Below are 19079 nucleotides of genomic sequence, written 5' to 3'. Positions count from 1 at the left end.
ATCAGCTTTCAGAGCTCTTCTCACTGAGCTCTGCAGAGTGTAACTTCAGCTCTCCGACCCCCTTTTTCTGAACTCTCAGACAATATTAAAAATTTAGCACTTTGAATGGATATAGAGAAGGTATGGCTGAAGATAAACAAGTACGGCTTATGTAGGAGGATTTGTTCCATGTCTGTATCAGGCCAGTCACTTCACTAGCTATGTGAGAGGGTTTAGAACCACTTTAATTCTAATTTTATGAGGGAAGCAACAAGAACATGCAAAGGTGGGCAGAAACACCCAAAACTCCCATATGGACAGGAATTATTGCAGGAATTATTGCAGGTAGCTCTCGCCCACCTCTAGCCAATGTGTTTCTACTACCCTTAAAACTTGTCACGATTTCAATAGCAGCGGACAGCAGTCTAAAGGTAGCTCTTTGTCGTTCTGGTCTGAGCGCCCAGTCTTGGGTCTACCCCTTGCATGACATTTTTACATGCTGCCATATGCTGTGAGCCCTGTGATGGAAGTTTGTCCTAGCCAATGGGCAGATACAAACAGATCAGTGCACTCCATAAATGACACCCGTCATAGGAGGGTGTTGTGGTGAAATGGTGGATAGGGTGCCGAAGCATTAGTCCAATCTATGACCAGCATACCATATTTGGATAGACAGTACACTTCCATGTCACTAACAGAAAGCAGCAACCTTTTGGGTCCACCTTCCTCAGGCAGGAATGCTTAGGTTACTGCTGCCTGAGAAAGAGGTCCTTTTGTGACCTCGAAACATGGCACATATCTGTTCTTAATATTAAAATATCCCATTTATCTAAAAATGCCATGCTCATAAAATCTTGGCTTGGGTGATGCCTAAGTGATGTGGGCACTGCAGAGTGGACTCTTCCACAGTACCTAGCAGATGAAAGAAGACATAGGACCCAGCATGGTATGAAGCCTGTAGCTACATTTTTTTTGTTGTTTAAGCCCCTTTTAGGAAAGTGTTCCATCTGCTCATTTTTTTTATACAGGTTCAGATTGAACACATTAGGGGGAATTTACTAAAACTGGAGCACTCAAAATCTGGTGTAGCTGGGCATGGTAGCCAATCAGCTTCCAACCTCATCTTGTTCAATTAAATTGGAACACACAACATCTTGATAAAAAAAAGAATGTTCTTTAGCAAGGATCATACATTCCATGTTAAAAATTATGCTACCAAAATTAGTGTGTGCTGTAAATTGCCTCCAGCATTGTTCATGTTTCTTCTTGCTGGAGGCTGCCATTTGCTGAAGCCCAGACCCCCTGAGAAGCAATACTGTAAATCTTTAGGCTCGCAACTGATCGGCCTCTACATTTTCAGCAGTGCCAAAAAATAGAGAGCAACTGAGCATGTGCAGAACAGGATGAGACAGTGTATTACTGGATTTTAAACAGTATAGTCACTTATTTTTAATGTTTTTATATCTGCAAAGGGAGCCAGTCTGAAGTGATCTAGCAGGACTTAAATTTTATAATTAATCGGTTCCCGACCAGCGCACGCCGATGTTCGTCGGCAGAATGGCACGGGCAGGCATATTGGCGTACAGGTACGTTCAATCTTTAATGCCGCCCTGCCATCGCGAGCTGGTGACCGGTGGCGCGCTCGCGTGCTGGTCGGGACCCCCGTGAGTCCGGTCGCGGGTCCTGCGGACTCGATCGCCGCAGGCATACCCGCGATCATCTCACGGGGCGGCTGAACGAGGAAATACCATTGTAAACAGCATTTCCCCCGTTCTGCCTAGCAACTAGTGGCACTGATCTCTGCTCCATGTGATTGGAGCAGAGTTCAGTGTTCACTAAATGAAAGCCCAGCCCCCAACAGTTAGTAACACACCCCTAGGAACACTTAACCCCTACACTGCCACCCATTGGTTAACCCCTTCACTGCCAGCATCATTTACACAGGAATCAATGCATTTATATAGCAGTGATTGCTGTATAAATGACAATGGTCCCAAAAATGTGTCAAAAACGTCCGATGTGTCCGCCATAATGTCGCAGTCACAAAAAATAAATAAAAAAAATCGCTCATCGCCGCCATTACTAGTAAAAAATTTTTTTTATAAAAATGCCATAAAACTATCCCCTATTTTGTAAACTATAACATTTGCGCAAACCAATCAATAATCGCTTATTGCGATTTTTTTTAACCAAAAATATGTAGAAGAATACGTATTGGCCTAAACTGAGGGAAAATTTTTTTTTTTTTATATATTTTTGGGGGCTATTTATTATAGCAAAAAGTAAAAAATAATGCATTTTTTTCAAAATTGTCTCTCTATTTTTCTTTATAGCGCAAAAAATAAAAACCGCAGGGGTAATCAAATACCACCAAAAGAAAGCTCTATTTGTGTGAAAAAAAAAAAAGGACATCAATTTTGTTTGGTAGCCACGTCGCATGATCGCACAATTTTCAGTTAAAGCGACGCAGTGCCGAATCGCAAAAAGTGGTCTGGTCTTTGACCAGCAAAATGGTCCGGGGCTGAAGTGGTTAAAGTCCCACTTTAAGTTTAACCACTTGCTTACTGGGCACTTAAACCCCCCTCCTGCCCAGACCAATTTTCAGCGCTGATGCACTTTGAATGACAATTGCGCGGTCATACAACCCTGTACCCAAATTAAATTTTTAGCATTTTTTTCCCACAAATAGAGCTATCTTTTGGTGGCATTTAATTACAGCTGGAAGTTTTTTTGCTAAACAAACAAAAAAAGATGCAAAATAAAAAAAAAAAAAAAAAAAATCATGTTTAATAGTTTGTTATAAAATTTTGCAAACAGGTAATTTTTCTCCTTCATTGAAGTGCGCTGATGAGGCGGCACTGATAGGCATAGTTGAGGCGGCACTAATAGGCACAGATAAGGTGGCACCGATAGGCACAGATAAGGCAGTACTGATGGGCACAGATAAGGCGGCACTGATGGGCAAAGATAAGATGGCCCGGATGGGTGGCACTAAGGGGCACTGATAGGTACCACTGATAAATGGGACTGATGGGCACTGATAGGCACTGGTAGATGACAATGATGGGCATGGATATGTGGCACTGGGGTGCAGCACCGTTGAGGCAGATTGTGGGCACTGATGGGTGGCACTGACAGAGGGCACTTATTTATTCCTGAGGTGGCACTGGCAGGGGGGCACTGGTAAGCTGGCTGTGATCGGGACTGATGTCCCGATCACAGCCGCCGGTGATCGGCTCTTTTTTTTCTCCTCGCAATAGCCGATTACCGGCTCCGTTGTATCACATGATCAGCTGTTGTCATTGGCTGACAGCTGATCACGTGGTAAGGGATCGGGATCGACCCCTTGCTCAGATCCGTGATCAGGAGAGTCTCAGACTCGCCGATCATAGAGCGCGCCGAGCGCGTCCCTCAGGGGGCGCGCAGGGCGCTCGTGCATGGGACGACGTCAATAGACGTAGTCCCGGCAAAGGAGGTCCGCGCTGTAGCTGTCATTTGGCTATAGCACAGATCTCTAGTGGTTAAACCTGGAAGTTGATTGGTTTCTATGTAGAGCTGTACCAGATTTTACACTCTCCGGTTTTATTAAGTCAACCCCATTCTATTCCTATGGGCGGGTGGATATAAACTGCTGTGGCTCTTTATATCCACCCACATATGAGTTTGTTTAGGTCCACAAAACAAGTAGAAAAGGTTTGCACCCTGTTCCATTTTTGCAGACCCAAATGGTATGTGAACACACCCACAAAAATAGAATGGGTCTTTTTTTCCGGCGTCGCAAGAAGCAAAAAATTGGACAGACACGGATGTCAGAATAATGAACTCTGTCCTGCTCTGATCCGACAATCTGTTTACCGATGCTAAGCTGATGAATACAGATATTAACGAAGGAACTAGGGATTCCTTGAGCAATATCTTCTCAGCCTCTCCAAGTTCCCACTGACACCATTGATCTTTTTAGCTATCCCAATGACCACAAGTGTAAGGAACGTTCTTCCCACTGACCATCACACTAATGTATCATGAGATGTAGATATAGTCATTTTTAGTAATGGTTCCTTGAGACGGGAAAGAGAATTCAAGGGTTTCACGGTGTTGAAAAGGTTGAGAAAGGCTGAGATAGAGCAAAAATTAGAATAAACTTGGATGTCACAAAAGCAAAATCCATCCCATTCTGATCCATTCGATTGTCAAAGGGGCCAAGGTGGGCTGGGTTTGTTTGCTCGTTTTGGTTTCTTCTTGAAGAATAGCTATAAATCAATCAGTGCTTTCAATCACATTTAAAATGATTAAAAAATAAATAAAAAAAAAAAGATATTCCCCCAACTCAACTGGAATGTCCAATCTGCCATCATGTGCTTTGGCTTGAAGTTTCTCAGAAAGAAGCCTCTACTGGACTTCTAGTACAGAGTGTGAAGAGCCCAATAAAGGCATTTATTTCAGTAAGTCCCAGCAGGTGAAATCTTAACTGTTAAAATCTTAACATCTTCTCCCTCTGGCAGAAGAAGAAAAAACATATTACCATCCCTAAATGATTTATTGAACTGGTGGATGTAGCCCGGGGTATGAGGTTGCGTGGAAAAAAAACCTCTACAATGTGGAACATGACTGACAGGTCGACAGAGTGCGCCTCTAGACTTTGATCAATGAGGCTCTGCACAAAACACACGTGTCCTATCTCGATCATCGCTTGTGAGGGTTGCGGCATACTCAAAATTTTTTTGGTAGTAAAAAAAAAAAAAAAAATATATGACTTGCAGATGCTAAGATATAAAATAAATGTTAATGCCTTTAAAACTGTCACCAGTAAAAGATTTACAAGCTCTCTTCAGTCAATGTATCCTCCAACAGGCCATCGTAGATGACAGGTCTTTATTGATATATTTATTGTATCCGTCTATCTTAGATGCTTATCCCTTTAAAAAAAGATGATTCTGAAACTGCGGCCTGTGAACTTATCTATCCTACTTTCCCTGGATCTGCCATGTCAAAACGATTCTCCCCAGCAGGAACTTTAAAAAAATCACTTTAAAGTGGAAGTAAATCCATCGATTTAAACAGTTAAAAAAAAAAGGCATGCCAGGAATGCTAACCACACATTGGCTGTGCTCTCAGCCAAACTATCAAACCATCCAATGGCTGGTGTCATAAGGAATCACATGTGCAGCACCATAGCAGCTGAAGATTAAACAGAGGCAAAGATGGCAGCTTCCTTGGCTGAAAACGATAGGGGAGTTTACTTCCACTTTAATGAACCAATACATCAGGGGTGCCCAACCTTTTAAAGAGCGAGGGCCACTTAAGCAACTTGGTAACCAGTCATGGGCTACAATGAGCGGAGTGGGCAGATGACAGGTCACGGCTACTCTATGGGCCCTCCGATCCGATCCAGCCAGATAGAAGGGGATGAATTCCCTTTTTTTTTTTTTTTTTTTTTAAGAGGATCGGATTGGAGGCAGGCGGGAGAAAACGCACAAAAGTCTGTTTATATCTGCCGCTTGGTAGAGGTGAATTGAGGGTCCAATTGGGTAGGGCCGATCATGTGAAAAGGGCCTAAACTGCTTTGACGCCGATATGCTGCGGTTTACCCACACCCCGGATGCAGCATAGTGAACCTGTGTCTATCCTGCGGGTTAAATGAAGTTTGCCATAGACTCTGCCTGTGGCAAAAGCCTGCACTGTATAGGAAGCATTGGCTTATGGGGCTCTGCTCTACAGCCACTTTCTTCCTCTACCACCAGCTTCATTCACAACACTGATGCTGTGGTATGATGGGTCTGCAACCTGCGATCTGGGCTTGCTAACCCACCATTCCAGAGCAGGAGGTCACGGGCCACATCAGAGGGCCCCACGGGCCACATCAGAGGGCCCCACGGGCCACATCAGAGGGCCCCACGGGCCACATCAGAGGGCCCCACGGGCCACTGGTTGGCCACCCCTGCAATACATGGTCACAGCTTACTTCTCAGGCACAGGAATGATCTCTCATGGGCACATTGGCTGTGACTATGCTTTGATTCATAAAGATAACTTTTAACCCCTTGGGTGATGGACAGATTTTGCATCGTCTTCTACTTTTACGCAACTACCACTGGCCTCAGCACCGAAAACTGGATTGAGAAAAATCATGAAGTGTCTCTTCCACACAGGTATTGATTCAATGTCTTTACTGCCAGCAGTTAAATAAGATGATTTCAATGTCGCACAGTAATTATGTAATCACTGGAGAATCTGACCATCTCCCACTTGATTCCACACAACTATTTAGAGCTGAACCCCAGGCAGAAATACTATGCAATTTATTAAAACTTCAATTCTTACCTGCAACATGCTCTTATTTTCAACAAAATGGAGGCTTCTGTGATTAAACCCTGAAAAGGACTCCAGAATTTTATGAAGACTGATCAGATGAATTGCAATTAATTGCAAAGTCCCTAAATTTTAATTGCCATGAAAATTAACTCAATCCCATAAAAAAAACATTTCCACTGCACTGGTGAAGGCGGCTTCAGTTCGCCCAAGAAAGTCCAAGCAAGTGCCAGGACAGCCTCCTACAGCTGATTCAGCTGCGGGATCGGGGCACCAGGGGGCAGAGCTTGCTCAGGAATGATAGCAGGTAGGTGTGAGTGCATCTGCATGCCCAGTGAAGACTTTTGGAGGATGACTTGGTGTCAAGAAGGGTAGCAAAGAAGCCACTTCTCTCCAGGAAAAGGGAAAAATATCAGAGACAGAATGATATTCTGAAAAAGGTACAGGGACTGAACTGCTGAGGACTGGGGTGAAGTAATTTTCTTTGATGAATCCTCTTTCCGGTTGTTTGGGGCATCTGGAAAAAACCTTGTCTGGAGAAGAAAAGGTGAGCTCTACCTTTAGTCCCGTGTCATGCCAACAGTAAAGCATTCCGAAGACCATTCATGTGTGGGGTTACTTCTCAGCCAAGGAAGTGGGCTCACTCACAATTCTGCCCAAGAACAGCAATGAGTAAAGGATGGTACAAAAACATCCTCCAGGAGCAACTTCTCCCAACCATCCAAGAACAGTTTTGGTGATGAAACATGCCTTTTGCAGCATGATCGAGCACCTTGCCATAAAGCAAAAGTGATAACTAAGTGGCTTGGGGAACAAAACATTAAGATTGCCAGGAACCTTCCCAGACCTTAATACCATTGAGAACTTGTGGTCAATCTTCAAGAGGGGGGTGAACAAAAACCCCTACAAATTCAGACAAACTCCAAGTATGGATTATGCATGAATGGGCTGCCATCAGTCAGGATGTGGCCCAGAAGGTGAACAACAGCATGCCAGGGCGCATTGCAGAGGTCTTAAAAAAGAAGGGTCAACACCGCAAATATTGACTCTTTACATAAACTTAATGTAATTGTCAATAAAAGCTTTTTAATACTTATGAAATGCTTGTAATTATACTTCAGTATACCAGAGTAACACCTGACAAAAAGATCTAAAAACACTGAAGCATCAGAGTTAAAACCACGGCTGTACACTGACTATTCCTGTCTGCTTGTGGCCCTGACATTGGTTTTATCCCTCACTATCCCTATCCTCCTGTTGCCTACTGTGGGTGTGAGCTGGGGAACCCTGGGGGTCGCGACCTGGAGCCAGTTGCAGCCCAGTCCATCCTCGCCACTAGACGCTCTGGCGAACACCTGCTGGCTCTTAAACTCCGCGCCCCAGGGAATCTTACTCTCTAACCCCGGTGGGATCCGTTTTGGTGTTCCGGTGGCCCTGCCTTCCTTATCACCTTGACTCCCGTCCGCGGCAGTCACCCATAGGGTCCACAACCTTGCAGTGCACTCCTGATCCCTACGGTGTGCATCTGTCACCTGGCCTCTAGGTGACCTGACAGGTGGCATTGGTTGCAAAGCCGGAAATTATGTCAAATCGTTTCACCCCTCCTCCAGGACATGTTCAAGGACATCACTTACGGCTAAATAATGGTCTAATTTATACACAAGACAAGAATACTCCCTCTCATGTCGACCAATTAAATTACACCATTTTTTTTTTAAATAGATAAACTTGCTCAACTTGTTCAAATGACATCACTTCCTAAAATATATCACTTTTCACACAAAAACAAAAATCGGTAAGAACACTATATTATGCAATAAGCTAATGATCCGACAATCTGTTTACCGATGCTAAGCTGATGAATACAGATGTTAATGAAGGAAATAGGGGTTCCTTGAGCAATTAGCTTCTCCACCTCTCCAATTCCCACTGACACCATTGATCTTTTTAGCTATCCCAATGATCACAAATGTAAGAAACATTCTGCCCACTGACCATCACACTAATGAGACTTCCTATCATGAGATGTAGATATAGTCATTTTTAGTAGGGGTTTCCCGATTTGGGAAAAAATAATTCAAGGGTTTCACTGTGTTGAAAAGGTTGAGAAAGGCTGAAGCAAAAATTTGAATAAACATGGATGTCACAAAAGTCCCATTCTGATCCTTTAGATTGTCAAAGGGGCTAAGGTGGGATGGTTTTTTTTGCTCGTTTTGGTTTCTTCTTGAAGAATAGCTATGAATCAATCAGTGCTTTCAATCACATTTAAAATTATGAAAAAAAAATAAAAAAAATAAAAAATTCCCCCAACTCTACTGGAATGTCTAATCTGCCATCATGTGCTTTGGCTTGAAGTTTCTAAGAAAGAAGCCTCTACTGGACTTGTAGTACAGAGTGTGAAGAACCAATAAAGGCATTTATTTCAGTAAGTCCCAGCAGGTGAAATTTTAACTGTTAAAATATTAACATCTTCTCCCTCTGGCAGAAGAAGAAAAAAATATTACCATCCCTGAATGATTTATTGAACTGGTGGATGTAGCCCGGGTTATGTGGCTGTGTGGGAAAAAAAAAAAAAACCTCTACAATGTGGACCATGACTGACAGGTCATGGTCCACATTGTAGAGGTTGGAGGGAAGTTTATAAATGGCAAATATGTTTTAATTACAAATTATATGAGCAGACTGCAGTTACTCTTTAACCGCTTCTGGACTGCCTCATGTACATTTGCTGCAGCAGGGCGGCCTCTCTGCGTGAAATCACATACCTGTATGCGATTTCGCTCTTCCTGGTCTGGGTGGTGCACCGCTGGCGACCAGCTCCCGAGCTGATTGGACACAGCAGGAGGCAATGGGCAGGTCCCGCGGACTCGATGTCTGCCGGGACCCACCGATCACTTCAGAGGCAGGCAGAACAGTGGTCTGCCTATGTAAACAAGGCAGATTGCCATTCTGTGAAACGAGAAGCCTGAGATCTTGTGTTTCTGCTAAGCAGGAACATGGATCTCTGTCTTCTTAAAGTAAAAGAAAAAAAGAAAAAAAGATTGGATATAGGTTTTATAGCAGAATGTAAAAAAAATATATATTATTTTTCCCCAAAATGGTTGGTCTTTTTTGTTTATAGTGCAAAAATACAAACCACAGAGGTGATCAAATACCACCAAAATATAGCTCTATTTGTGGGGGGAAGGGACATCGGTTTTATTTGGGTACAGCATCGCACGACCGCACAATTGTCAGTTAAAGCGATGCAGTGCCGTATCGCAAACAATGTCCTGTTCTAGAGCTGCACGATTCTGGCAAAAATGAGAATCACGTTTTTTTTTGCTTAGAAGATAGATCACGATTCTCTCAAGATTATCGTGGCGTAACATCATCTTTCACATTAAAACAACATTAGGCTAACTTTACGGTTTTGTTTTTTTATCAATTGAAAGAATGCATTTGAAAGACCGCTGGGCAAATACAGTGTGACATAAAATATTGCAGCAATTGACATTTTATTCCCTAGGGTCTCTGCTAACACAGCGTGTACAATATTTTTATATATATATATATATATATATATATATATATATATATATATATATATATATATATATATATATATATATATATATATATAATGTTTGGGGGTTCCAAGTAATTTTCTAGCAAAAAATATTGATTTTAACTTAAGAAACAAGTGTCAGAGAAAGATTTAGACTTTAAGAGGTTAAACTTCCCGCATTTACACGTTGTTTAAAAACTTGGCAGACTGCCTGGATTTTTTTCATTACACAGAAGTTTCCCTTTGATCTAAGAAGGAATGTTATGCAGCGTATACACGAGCGGGAATGTCCAACAGAAAAAGCCTGACGGAAGCTTTTCATTGTATATTGTGATCGTGTGTATGCCTCACTGCCCTTTTTTTTTTTTTCAAAAAATTCTGACGGACGTAGAAATAGGAATTGATTCCGGCAGAAAAATTTAGAACATGTTCTATAGGGAAAGCCACTTGTCCGTACGCTGTTCCGACGGATCAAAAACGACGCATGCTATGGAGCAAGTACGAGATTGGAAGTTATTGGCTATTGAACTTCCTTTTTCTGGTCCCGTCGTACGTCACCGTGTTCTTGATGATCGGACTTTGGTGTGATCGCGTGTATGCAAGACAGTTTCAGTGAAATTCCATTGAAACACCGTCAAAAAGACCTTCAGAGTTTATTCCGACAGGAAAATCGGTTGTGTGTACAGGGCATAAGTTACAATATTTTTAAAAACTGCCCAGATTCTTTTCTTTACACAGAAGTTTCCCTTTGATCTAAGAAGGAAGAATTAGTTACAATGTTTCATTTTAAAAACTTGGCAGACTGCCCAGATGTTTTATTTTGACAGCTGAGTGAGCAGATAAGTCTCTCCACTTGTTATATGAAAGAATCCACAAACTCTGCAATGGAGATCGTCAGAGGGGTTGAATCGAGATCACGATTTTTTCAACGATTAATTGTGCAGCTGTAGCCTGGTCATTAATCTTTCTTTTTTTTTTTATTAAAATAATTACAGCGCCAGCATCCATATACAGAAATAGAAGGGACAATGTAAAAATCGAACAGTGTGTGTTTAGTATCACTTTAATATCGTGTATTTTTACAGTACAGTCACTTTATCGTTTGTTGCACTGGAAATGTCATGGTCTTTGTTGAGATGCTTACATATGTTTAAAGTGTGAGGGTGTAATTTTTGCTGGTAGGTTAATCAGATCCTGTCTATAAATTGGCCCAAGTATATGTATATGTGTTTGTAAGCGCGTCGGGACCCTTCGGGGTAAAGGACCGTGCTATATCAAGATGCAACTCAACTCAACTTGGTTACATTTTTTTTTTTTTTTACGTTTTATTGATTGCTTTTAACAGAACACGTATACACAAGACCCAAACGGGCCACACATGCAATTAAACTATTTGCATTACTTCAGCGTTGACTCTCTCTTCCTCCTTCCAGACCCTCACTCAGTGAAAATGACACAGTAATAATAAGGCCACCTGTTTTTAGTAAGAGTCAATGGTATATTACAATATGTCTGGCAATTACCTAAAAGTGAAATCCTACTATACGTGCATGCTATTAGGCGTCGCTCAATCCGCTACCGTAGTTTCACTATTCATCCAACTGCCCCACACTTTATCAAATTTCTGCAGTATGCCCCTACTAATGTATGTGGCCTTATATAAAGGTGCAGCCCTATTAACCAAACCCTTCCACGTCGATACAGATGGAGGATTGGGTTTTTTCCATGAGAGCACTATCATTTTCCTAGCATAATATATTAGGATTGTCAGCAGAGTACGAGTTACTCTCTTTGGGGCTAGGTTGTCTACCTGCCCCAAGAGGCACACCTCTATTGTGGGCTGTATAGGAATGGAGGTTACTTCTATTATACATTCTGTGATCCCCTTCTAAAAGGTTTGAATGTTCAAGCAATGCCAAAAGATATGCATGAAATCGGCACTAAGGGAACTGCACCACCAGCAACCAGGTGACTGGGTAGGGAACATCTTAGCCAATTTTTGCTGGAATAAGATATATACTGTGCAAGAATTTAAATTGGATGAGTTGGTCCCTGGCAGAGACCAGTCTAGTAAAATTAATGTCCCATACCAACTTGGTTACATTTAATGAAGGTACAACATATTGCTACACTTAGAGGCGCCTCTCTTCTCTTTTATACTCTGTAGCCCCTGCTGGATTTTGCTTCTAATCCCCTTGTGGAGGCTTCCATTTGTGGATGAACATTTTATGGTTACACAACCCATCACATTGCTATAATCTTTTTTATATGGACTATAAACTGAAAGACTTAAGAATAAATGGTTGAGGAATGAATCACCCGAGTTTACATTATTTCCTATGGGGAAATTTGCTTTGAAATACAAGTGCTTTGGATTACAAGCATGTTTCTGGAACAAATTATGCTCGCAATCCAAGGTCTTACTGTATTCTGCCAAGCTCACTGGACCTGGCCTTCATTTCTTCATGTACGTCAGATATTTTGTGCCAAGTTTAACTGACTGGTTTACTAAAATGATGCGAACAAGTGCCTGTCCTCCAGCACAGTGTGTGCATTCTTGTTTGTGATCAATGCAATTTGTAATCAATTTAACGTCCAGTTTATACTCACAGCGGTCGGGTCCTTCCGATGAAGACTAGCTGCAGTGACTTGTTTGAAACCTCCAGGATAACTGGATAAAGAGAAAAAAAAAAAGAGAGAAAAAAAAAAAAAAAAAAAAAGAAGAATGTTATAAATGTGTCCCCTGAAAGCATTCCATTTCTAGGCAGGAATAGATCACATTTACATAAAGAACATACTTTCTTTATGGCTGGATATTTTTGCAATTGCATGTTTTATTATAATACGTTTCGTAAAACCTAAAATACGATATGTATGATAAAGGCCGACTAGTCAAGTAGCCTTTTGAAAAAAAAAAAAAAACTAAAATAAATACAGTTGTCCCCTGATCTTTCCCTTGCCTGTTGAAAAGCTTGCTGCTTAAAGTTGAGCCCTACCCACAAGGGGAAGCTCTGCTGGTTTGCCTCCTCCCCAACCTCTGCTGCCACATTTGGCACTTTTTTTGGAGGGGGGGGGGGGGGGGGTACCTGGTTTTGACACCCATTCCCACTTTCGGCTCAGTTCACATGGCCCCCCCTCCTCCTCCTCCTGCAGCCGGGCCATTCACAAAACGCAGAGCGCAGTAGGGAACCAGAGGTGAAGCCGCAAGGCTTCACTGCTAGCTTCCTAGTCAAGATGGCGGTGGCAGCATCTGACAGCCGATTGAGAAAGCGGCTCAGGTAAGGACACCGCTGGATCCCTGGACAGGTAAGTGTGCCAATATTAAAAGTCAGCAGCAGGGTGGATTTGATTTAAATCCCAAAATGCCAAATAAGCCGCTCTCTTCGGTCATCCCAAGACCTCCTGCTCTCTAGCCCCCTTGTCACCTCCTCCCATACTCGCCTCCAGGATTTCTCCAGAGATTCTCCCATCCTTTGGAACTCCCTACCCCAAGCTTTCCGACTGACCCTTAAACTATCCATCTTTAGGCGATCCCTGAAAACCCTTCTCTTCAAAGAAGCCTATCCTGCTTCTAATATATTGTTTTACATCCGCCGATACCTCCATCAGCTCGTCCCCACAGCTATTACCTTTTGTATCAATTGACCCTTCCTTTTTAGATGGTAAGCTCTAACGAGCAGGGCCCTCTGATTCCTCTTGTACCAAATTGTAATGCAACTGTTAAGTCTGCCCTCATGTTGTAAAGCACTGCGCAAACTGTTGGCGCTATATAAAACCTGTATCATAATAATATTATTATTATTAATAATAATAATAATAATAATAATAATAATAATAAATAATTTAAATCAGGTCAATTTAAATCAAGATTTAAAACACTAATACAAAGGCTTGATTTATATCAACTTGATTTAAATCATAAATTTTAAAGAGCAACTGTCATCTTTGTCGGGCAGCCACACCTCCTCTGACCCGCTGGTGACTCACCGACAGTCCCATTCACTTTAATGGGATGGCTGGTGATGAGGCAGTGACACAACAAGGTGAGGGACGTGGCGGCAGCAGGTGAGGGGATGCCCTCTAACAGGCGCTGCCATTATGGATCTGAAATGACAGGTGCCCTTTAAATGTAAAGGACTTATTCTTGCTGGTAGTTAGAATCTTTAATATTTGCAAACAAAATTAAGGTTTCCTATTTAGAATAATAAACTGTCAGGTTAGAATAACAGTGATCTCAGAACAGTTTGTAGTGTACATAAATTTGCAAAACAATGTGATAAAGGAATATTCCTAAACCTTGTTTTATCTCATGGTTACTGTGATATTGTGTGACTGCATCAATGCAGTGCATGTTATCTCAGCTTGCATTCATTGCATGAGTTTACCAAAAATGTAAACGTTGCAGAATATACAGACTTCAAAAGCATTTTATTAAAATAAAATTTGAGAAAAATCTAAAAAAAAAAATAAAAAAAAAAAAAAAAAGAATCAGATTTTTTATCCACCCTACAGTATTTAACTGCTGACTTCATTTTTTTTTTAAAGGAGCCTGGAGCTCCTATTAAAAGCCTTCCAGTCAAAAGTGAAACTTCCAATTTTTAACCACTTCCCGCCCGGCATATAGCAGAATGACAGCCGGGCGGTGGTTGCGTTATCCTGACTGGGCGTCATATGACATCCTTCAGGATAACAGCCACAGCGATCAGTGGTGAAGTGTGTCAGTCTACACACTGCTGCACCGATCTTGGTAAAGAGCCTTCACATGATCAGCCGTGTCCAATTACGGCTAATTACGATGTAAACAGGAAGAGCCATTGATCGGCTTTTCCCTCACTCGCGCCTGACAGACGCGAGTAGAGGAGAGCCGATCGGCGGCTCTTCGGACGGGGGAGGGGGTCTGTGTTGATTGTTTATCAGTGCAGCCGCCCCTCAGATGCCCACACTGGACCACCACGGAAGCCTCCAGGACCACCAGGGAAGCACCCAGCATGTGGATGGCCAGGTACATCCCCCGTGGCCATCCACATGTGAAAAAATATGACCAAAATATGCCAGTGACCATAAAATGGGCACTGACTGGCACCTCTGTGGCACATTAAAAAACAGGAATGCCAAGCAATGCCACTCAGTGCAGCCTACGAGTGCCCAATGCCACCTACGAGTGCCCATCAATGCCACCTATGAGTGCCATCTATCAGTGCCCATCAGTGCAGCCACATCAGTGCCCGTCATTCAAGAAGAAAACTTACTTATTTACAAAAAAATGTAACAGAAACAAAGAAAAACTTGTTTTTATTTGTTGCGCAAAAACTAAAAAATAAATCAGAGAGGTGATCAAATACCACCAAAAGAAAGCTCTATGTGTGGGAACAAAATGATAAAAAAAAATTGTTAGGGTACAGTGTTGTATGACCGCGCAATTGTCATTCAAATTGCGACAGCGCTGAAAGCTGAAAATTGCCTTGGGCAGGAAGGTGTCTAAGTGCCTGGTATTGAAATGGTTAAGCACTCCTCGCCACCTTAAATGCCACACTTGCCATGTAATTTTTTCTGGGGGGGGGGGGGGGGGGGAGTGGGTGCTTACTTTTGAGCGGGATTTCCTGTCCCACTTCCTGCTTCGGCCTGCTTAGGTGACTCCTCCTCACCCCCTAGGTGGCCCCTCCCTCTCAGCAATCTTCTGGGACACATGACAGGTCCCAGAAGATTGTCTGTCCACTGGAAGAGCACAGCGCGTCCTGCGCATGCATAGTGTGCGCCTGGCCATGAAGCCGCAAGCTGTCATGGCCGGGTGCCACCACTTTCAATGGAGGCGCCACAGAGAGGAGGGTGAGGGGAGCTAGGCTCTGTGCGGCCTCATCGCTGGACCTTGGGACAGGTGAGTGTCTGTTAATTAAAAGTCAGCAGCTACACTTTTTGTAGCTGCTGACATTTAATAAACAAAACAAAAGCCTGGAACTCCTATTTAAGTTGGCCATACACAGGTTTCATTCCGTCTGTGGGCTAAAGAACAATCTAGCAGAATCCTCCATTCATGCTATACAGCAAAGGTGGACCACTGGTCACTGTAGCGGTTGTATGCCAAGGATGGCCACACACGAGTCATTTTTTTTCCGTTCAACCAGCCAGTTGAATAAAAGAAAAAGACTTGATTCCCCCAATCATACACTCAATATGGATGGGGGAATCCCTCCTACTAAGTTATTGTATTCTGGCAGCGGGGAGACTTCCCTGTTGTCAGAATACACGAATCAGCACCACTGGCTCTAGTTGGCGGCGCTGATTAAGAGAAAAATTTCCAACAGGCTGGTTGTACACAAAAGATCGAATTGCGTACCACCAGCCTGCCCATATATGGATCAAAATGTATTTAGTTCCTGCTGAACCAGCAGAATTCGATCAATGTATGGCTGGGCTTTACAGCGGAAGCCAGCAGCTGTCAGAATACCCAAACAGCGTCTGCATCCAAATCGGGTTACAATTTTCCATTCGGCACCTTTGTTTTTTTAAGTCGAGGGATGTTGCGTGAATAAGGTAGCAGCAAGGCTACCCATTTGACAAATTTTACCCAGTCCATCGGGAACTGGACAAAATATGCCAAGTGTATGGCTAGCTTTTCTAAGTTTGTGACCAGCCATTAACAGAAACAGCCAATCACAAAACAACAATGAAGAGAGGATGTCTCTTACCGCTTTCTAAGGATTACCAAGGCTGGATTTTTGGACAGCCAACCAAAATTTCTGGCCCTGTGTGACAGGTACCCTTTAACTGCTTCAGATCTGCACTATAGCCGAATGACGGTTACACCGCGGATCTGCTTTGCCGGGAGGCCATCAATAGACGTCCTCACCTTTGCAGGCTCGCCACGCCCCCTCGAAGGCCATGCGCTCTGATCACCCGAGTCAATGAGACTCGGGTGATCACAGGCCCAAGTAAGGGGCCGATCCTGGCCCCTTACCACAAGACCAGCTGTCAGCCAATGAGAGCTGATCACGTGATGTAAACAGAAGATCGGTAATTGTTTTTTTTTTCTTCTCACGTGGCCAGCGAGAGGAGAAAAAAAAAAGCAGATCACCGGCTTCTGTTTGAAGGGACATTGGTCCAGAAGAGGAAGAGGTGACGCCTCTTTATATGTGCCCACCAGTACCACCTGCCAGTGCCACAAATCAGTGCCCACAGTGCCATGAATCAGTGCCCATAGTGCGTAGGTGCCAGCAATCAGTACCCATAAGTGCCACCTATCAATGCCTACCAGTGGTGCCAATCAGTGCTGCCTATCGGTGTCACCCATCAGTGCCCATCACTGCCACCCAGTGCCAGCTATTAGTCCCCTTCAGTGCCACCTATCAATGCCCTTCAGTGCCCCCCATCAGTGCCACCAATGAGTGCCTACCAGTACCGCCTATTAGTGCTGCCTTATCAGTGCCCACCAGTGTCGCTTTATCAGTGCCCCTCAGTGCAGCCTCATCAGTGTATATCATTGAAGGAGAAAAATTACCGTTTTTCAAAATTTATTAACAAAATATAAAAAACGGTTTGCATTTTTTTTTCCCGGTCTTTCATTTTTTTTTAAACAAAAAAAAAAAAAAGAGGTAATCAAATACCACCAAAAAAAAAAAAGCTCTATTTGTGGGAAAAAAATATTATAAAAATTTGAGTACAGTGCTGCATGACCGCGCAATTGTCATTCAAAGAGTGACAGCGCTGAAAGCTGAAAATTGGCCTAGGCAGGAGGGGGGTTTAGGTGCCCAGTAAGCAAGTGGTTAATTACCACATCCTATCCCATAATAATTCCACAACCGAAAACTTTAATAGATCGCTGTAGGTGGTCTTGGAAAGGCATGTTGAGCGAAGAGGTGACACGTACCCCGTGTGTGAGGAGTAGACTTTCTGTTCCCACTTATTCCCGGAGAAGGCGATGTGCCGGGTGTTCTTCACTACCACGTGGTCTCCGCAGTCACCTGTACAAAAACACAAAATCGGTTAAAATAGAAGGCCAATGAGAAGATTTATTTATTTTTTTTTCAGAAAGTTTTGCCTTTAATAAAATAAAAAATAAATAAAAAATCCAAAATCTGGATGCTTTGCTCCCCTCCTTTCCCTCGAGACCCCCCTGGCAGTGTTTAGTGCTCGTATTTTTTTAACAGTTAGTTTTTCCAGACATCTTCTGACCAATCACATAGCTCTAATGCCCCGTACACGCGGTCAGACTTTCCAACGGAAAATGTGCGATCGGACTGTGTTGTCGGAAAATCCGATCGTGTGTGGGCTCCATCAGACTTTTTCCGTCGGAATTTCCAACACACAAAGTTTGAGAGCAGGATCTAAAATTTTCCGACAACAAAATCCGATCGTTTAAATTCCGATCGTGCGTAGACAATTCCGGCGGACAAAGTGCCATGCATGCTCAGAATAAATTTACGAGATGAAATCTATTGGCTACTGGCCCATTTATAGTCCCGTCGTACGTGGTTTACGTCGCCTCGTTCTGAACAATCGGATTTTCCGACAAGTTTGTGCGACCATGTGTATGCAAGACAAGTTTGGGTCAAAATGCGTCGGAAAAAATCAGGTGGATTTTGTCGTTGGAAAGTCCGACCGTGTGTACAGGGCATTAGGGTCCTCTTCCACCTCAGTCTTAAGCAGGGTACACATGCACAGTTTTTTAGACTGTAAAACAGGATAGGGATTTTCAAGGTGCTACATCAATTATCCAGACATAACTGTTAAAATGTATGTTGTTTATTACATATTCAAATTAAAATCCATGATGAATTAGACATATACAGCGGGTAAAATAAGCATTGAACACGTCACCATTTGTCTAGAAAAATATATTTCTGAAGGTGCTTTTGACATGAAATGTTCACCACGTCGGCAACAATCCATACATACTGTACAAATAAAGCAAAAAAAATGAGTTCCGAAATTAAGTTATGTGTAATAAAATGGAAGAACATGGAAAAAAAAAAAAAAGTATTGAACACATGAAGAAAGGGAGGTGCAAAAAGACATGAAAAACCAAGACACCAGCTGAAATCTATCAGTAATTAGAAAGAAATCCTGCCCCTTGTCAGTGCAAGTTAATATCAGCTGGTTCAGTCTCTTTACCAAGGTGTCACAAGAAACATCTCATGATGGGTAAAAGCAAAGAGCTCTCTCAAGACCTTTGCAACCTTATTGCTGCAAAAACATACTGATGGCATTGGTTACAAAAGTATTTCTAAACTTCTTAATGTTCCAGTGA

At 42.7% G+C, this 19079-nt stretch overlaps 1 protein-coding gene across 1 annotated transcript in view; it reads right to left on the bottom strand.

Annotated features, from left to right (window-relative positions):
• Positions 1 to 19079, bottom strand: part of MRPL13 (mitochondrial ribosomal protein L13) — a 120352-nt gene that overhangs the window by 61554 nt on the left and 39719 nt on the right. Inside the window, exons 3-4 of the mRNA XM_077493280.1 lie at positions 17700 to 17793; positions 12446 to 12506 (exon numbers count right to left, since the gene is read on the bottom strand). Coding sequence (XP_077349406.1) covers positions 12446 to 12506; positions 17700 to 17793 — 155 coding nt within the window. The remainder of the gene's footprint in view (positions 1 to 12445; positions 12507 to 17699; positions 17794 to 19079) is intronic.

This window comes from Lithobates pipiens, unplaced genomic scaffold (assembly GCF_037356315.1).
Source record: "Lithobates pipiens isolate NorthernLeopardFrog02 unplaced genomic scaffold, aLitPip1_a1.2 Scaffold_19, whole genome shotgun sequence".
NCBI lineage: Eukaryota > Metazoa > Chordata > Amphibia > Anura > Ranidae > Lithobates > Lithobates pipiens.
The sequence above is the reverse complement of the archived record's forward strand: the minus strand, read 5'-3'. Positions and strand labels throughout refer to the sequence as shown.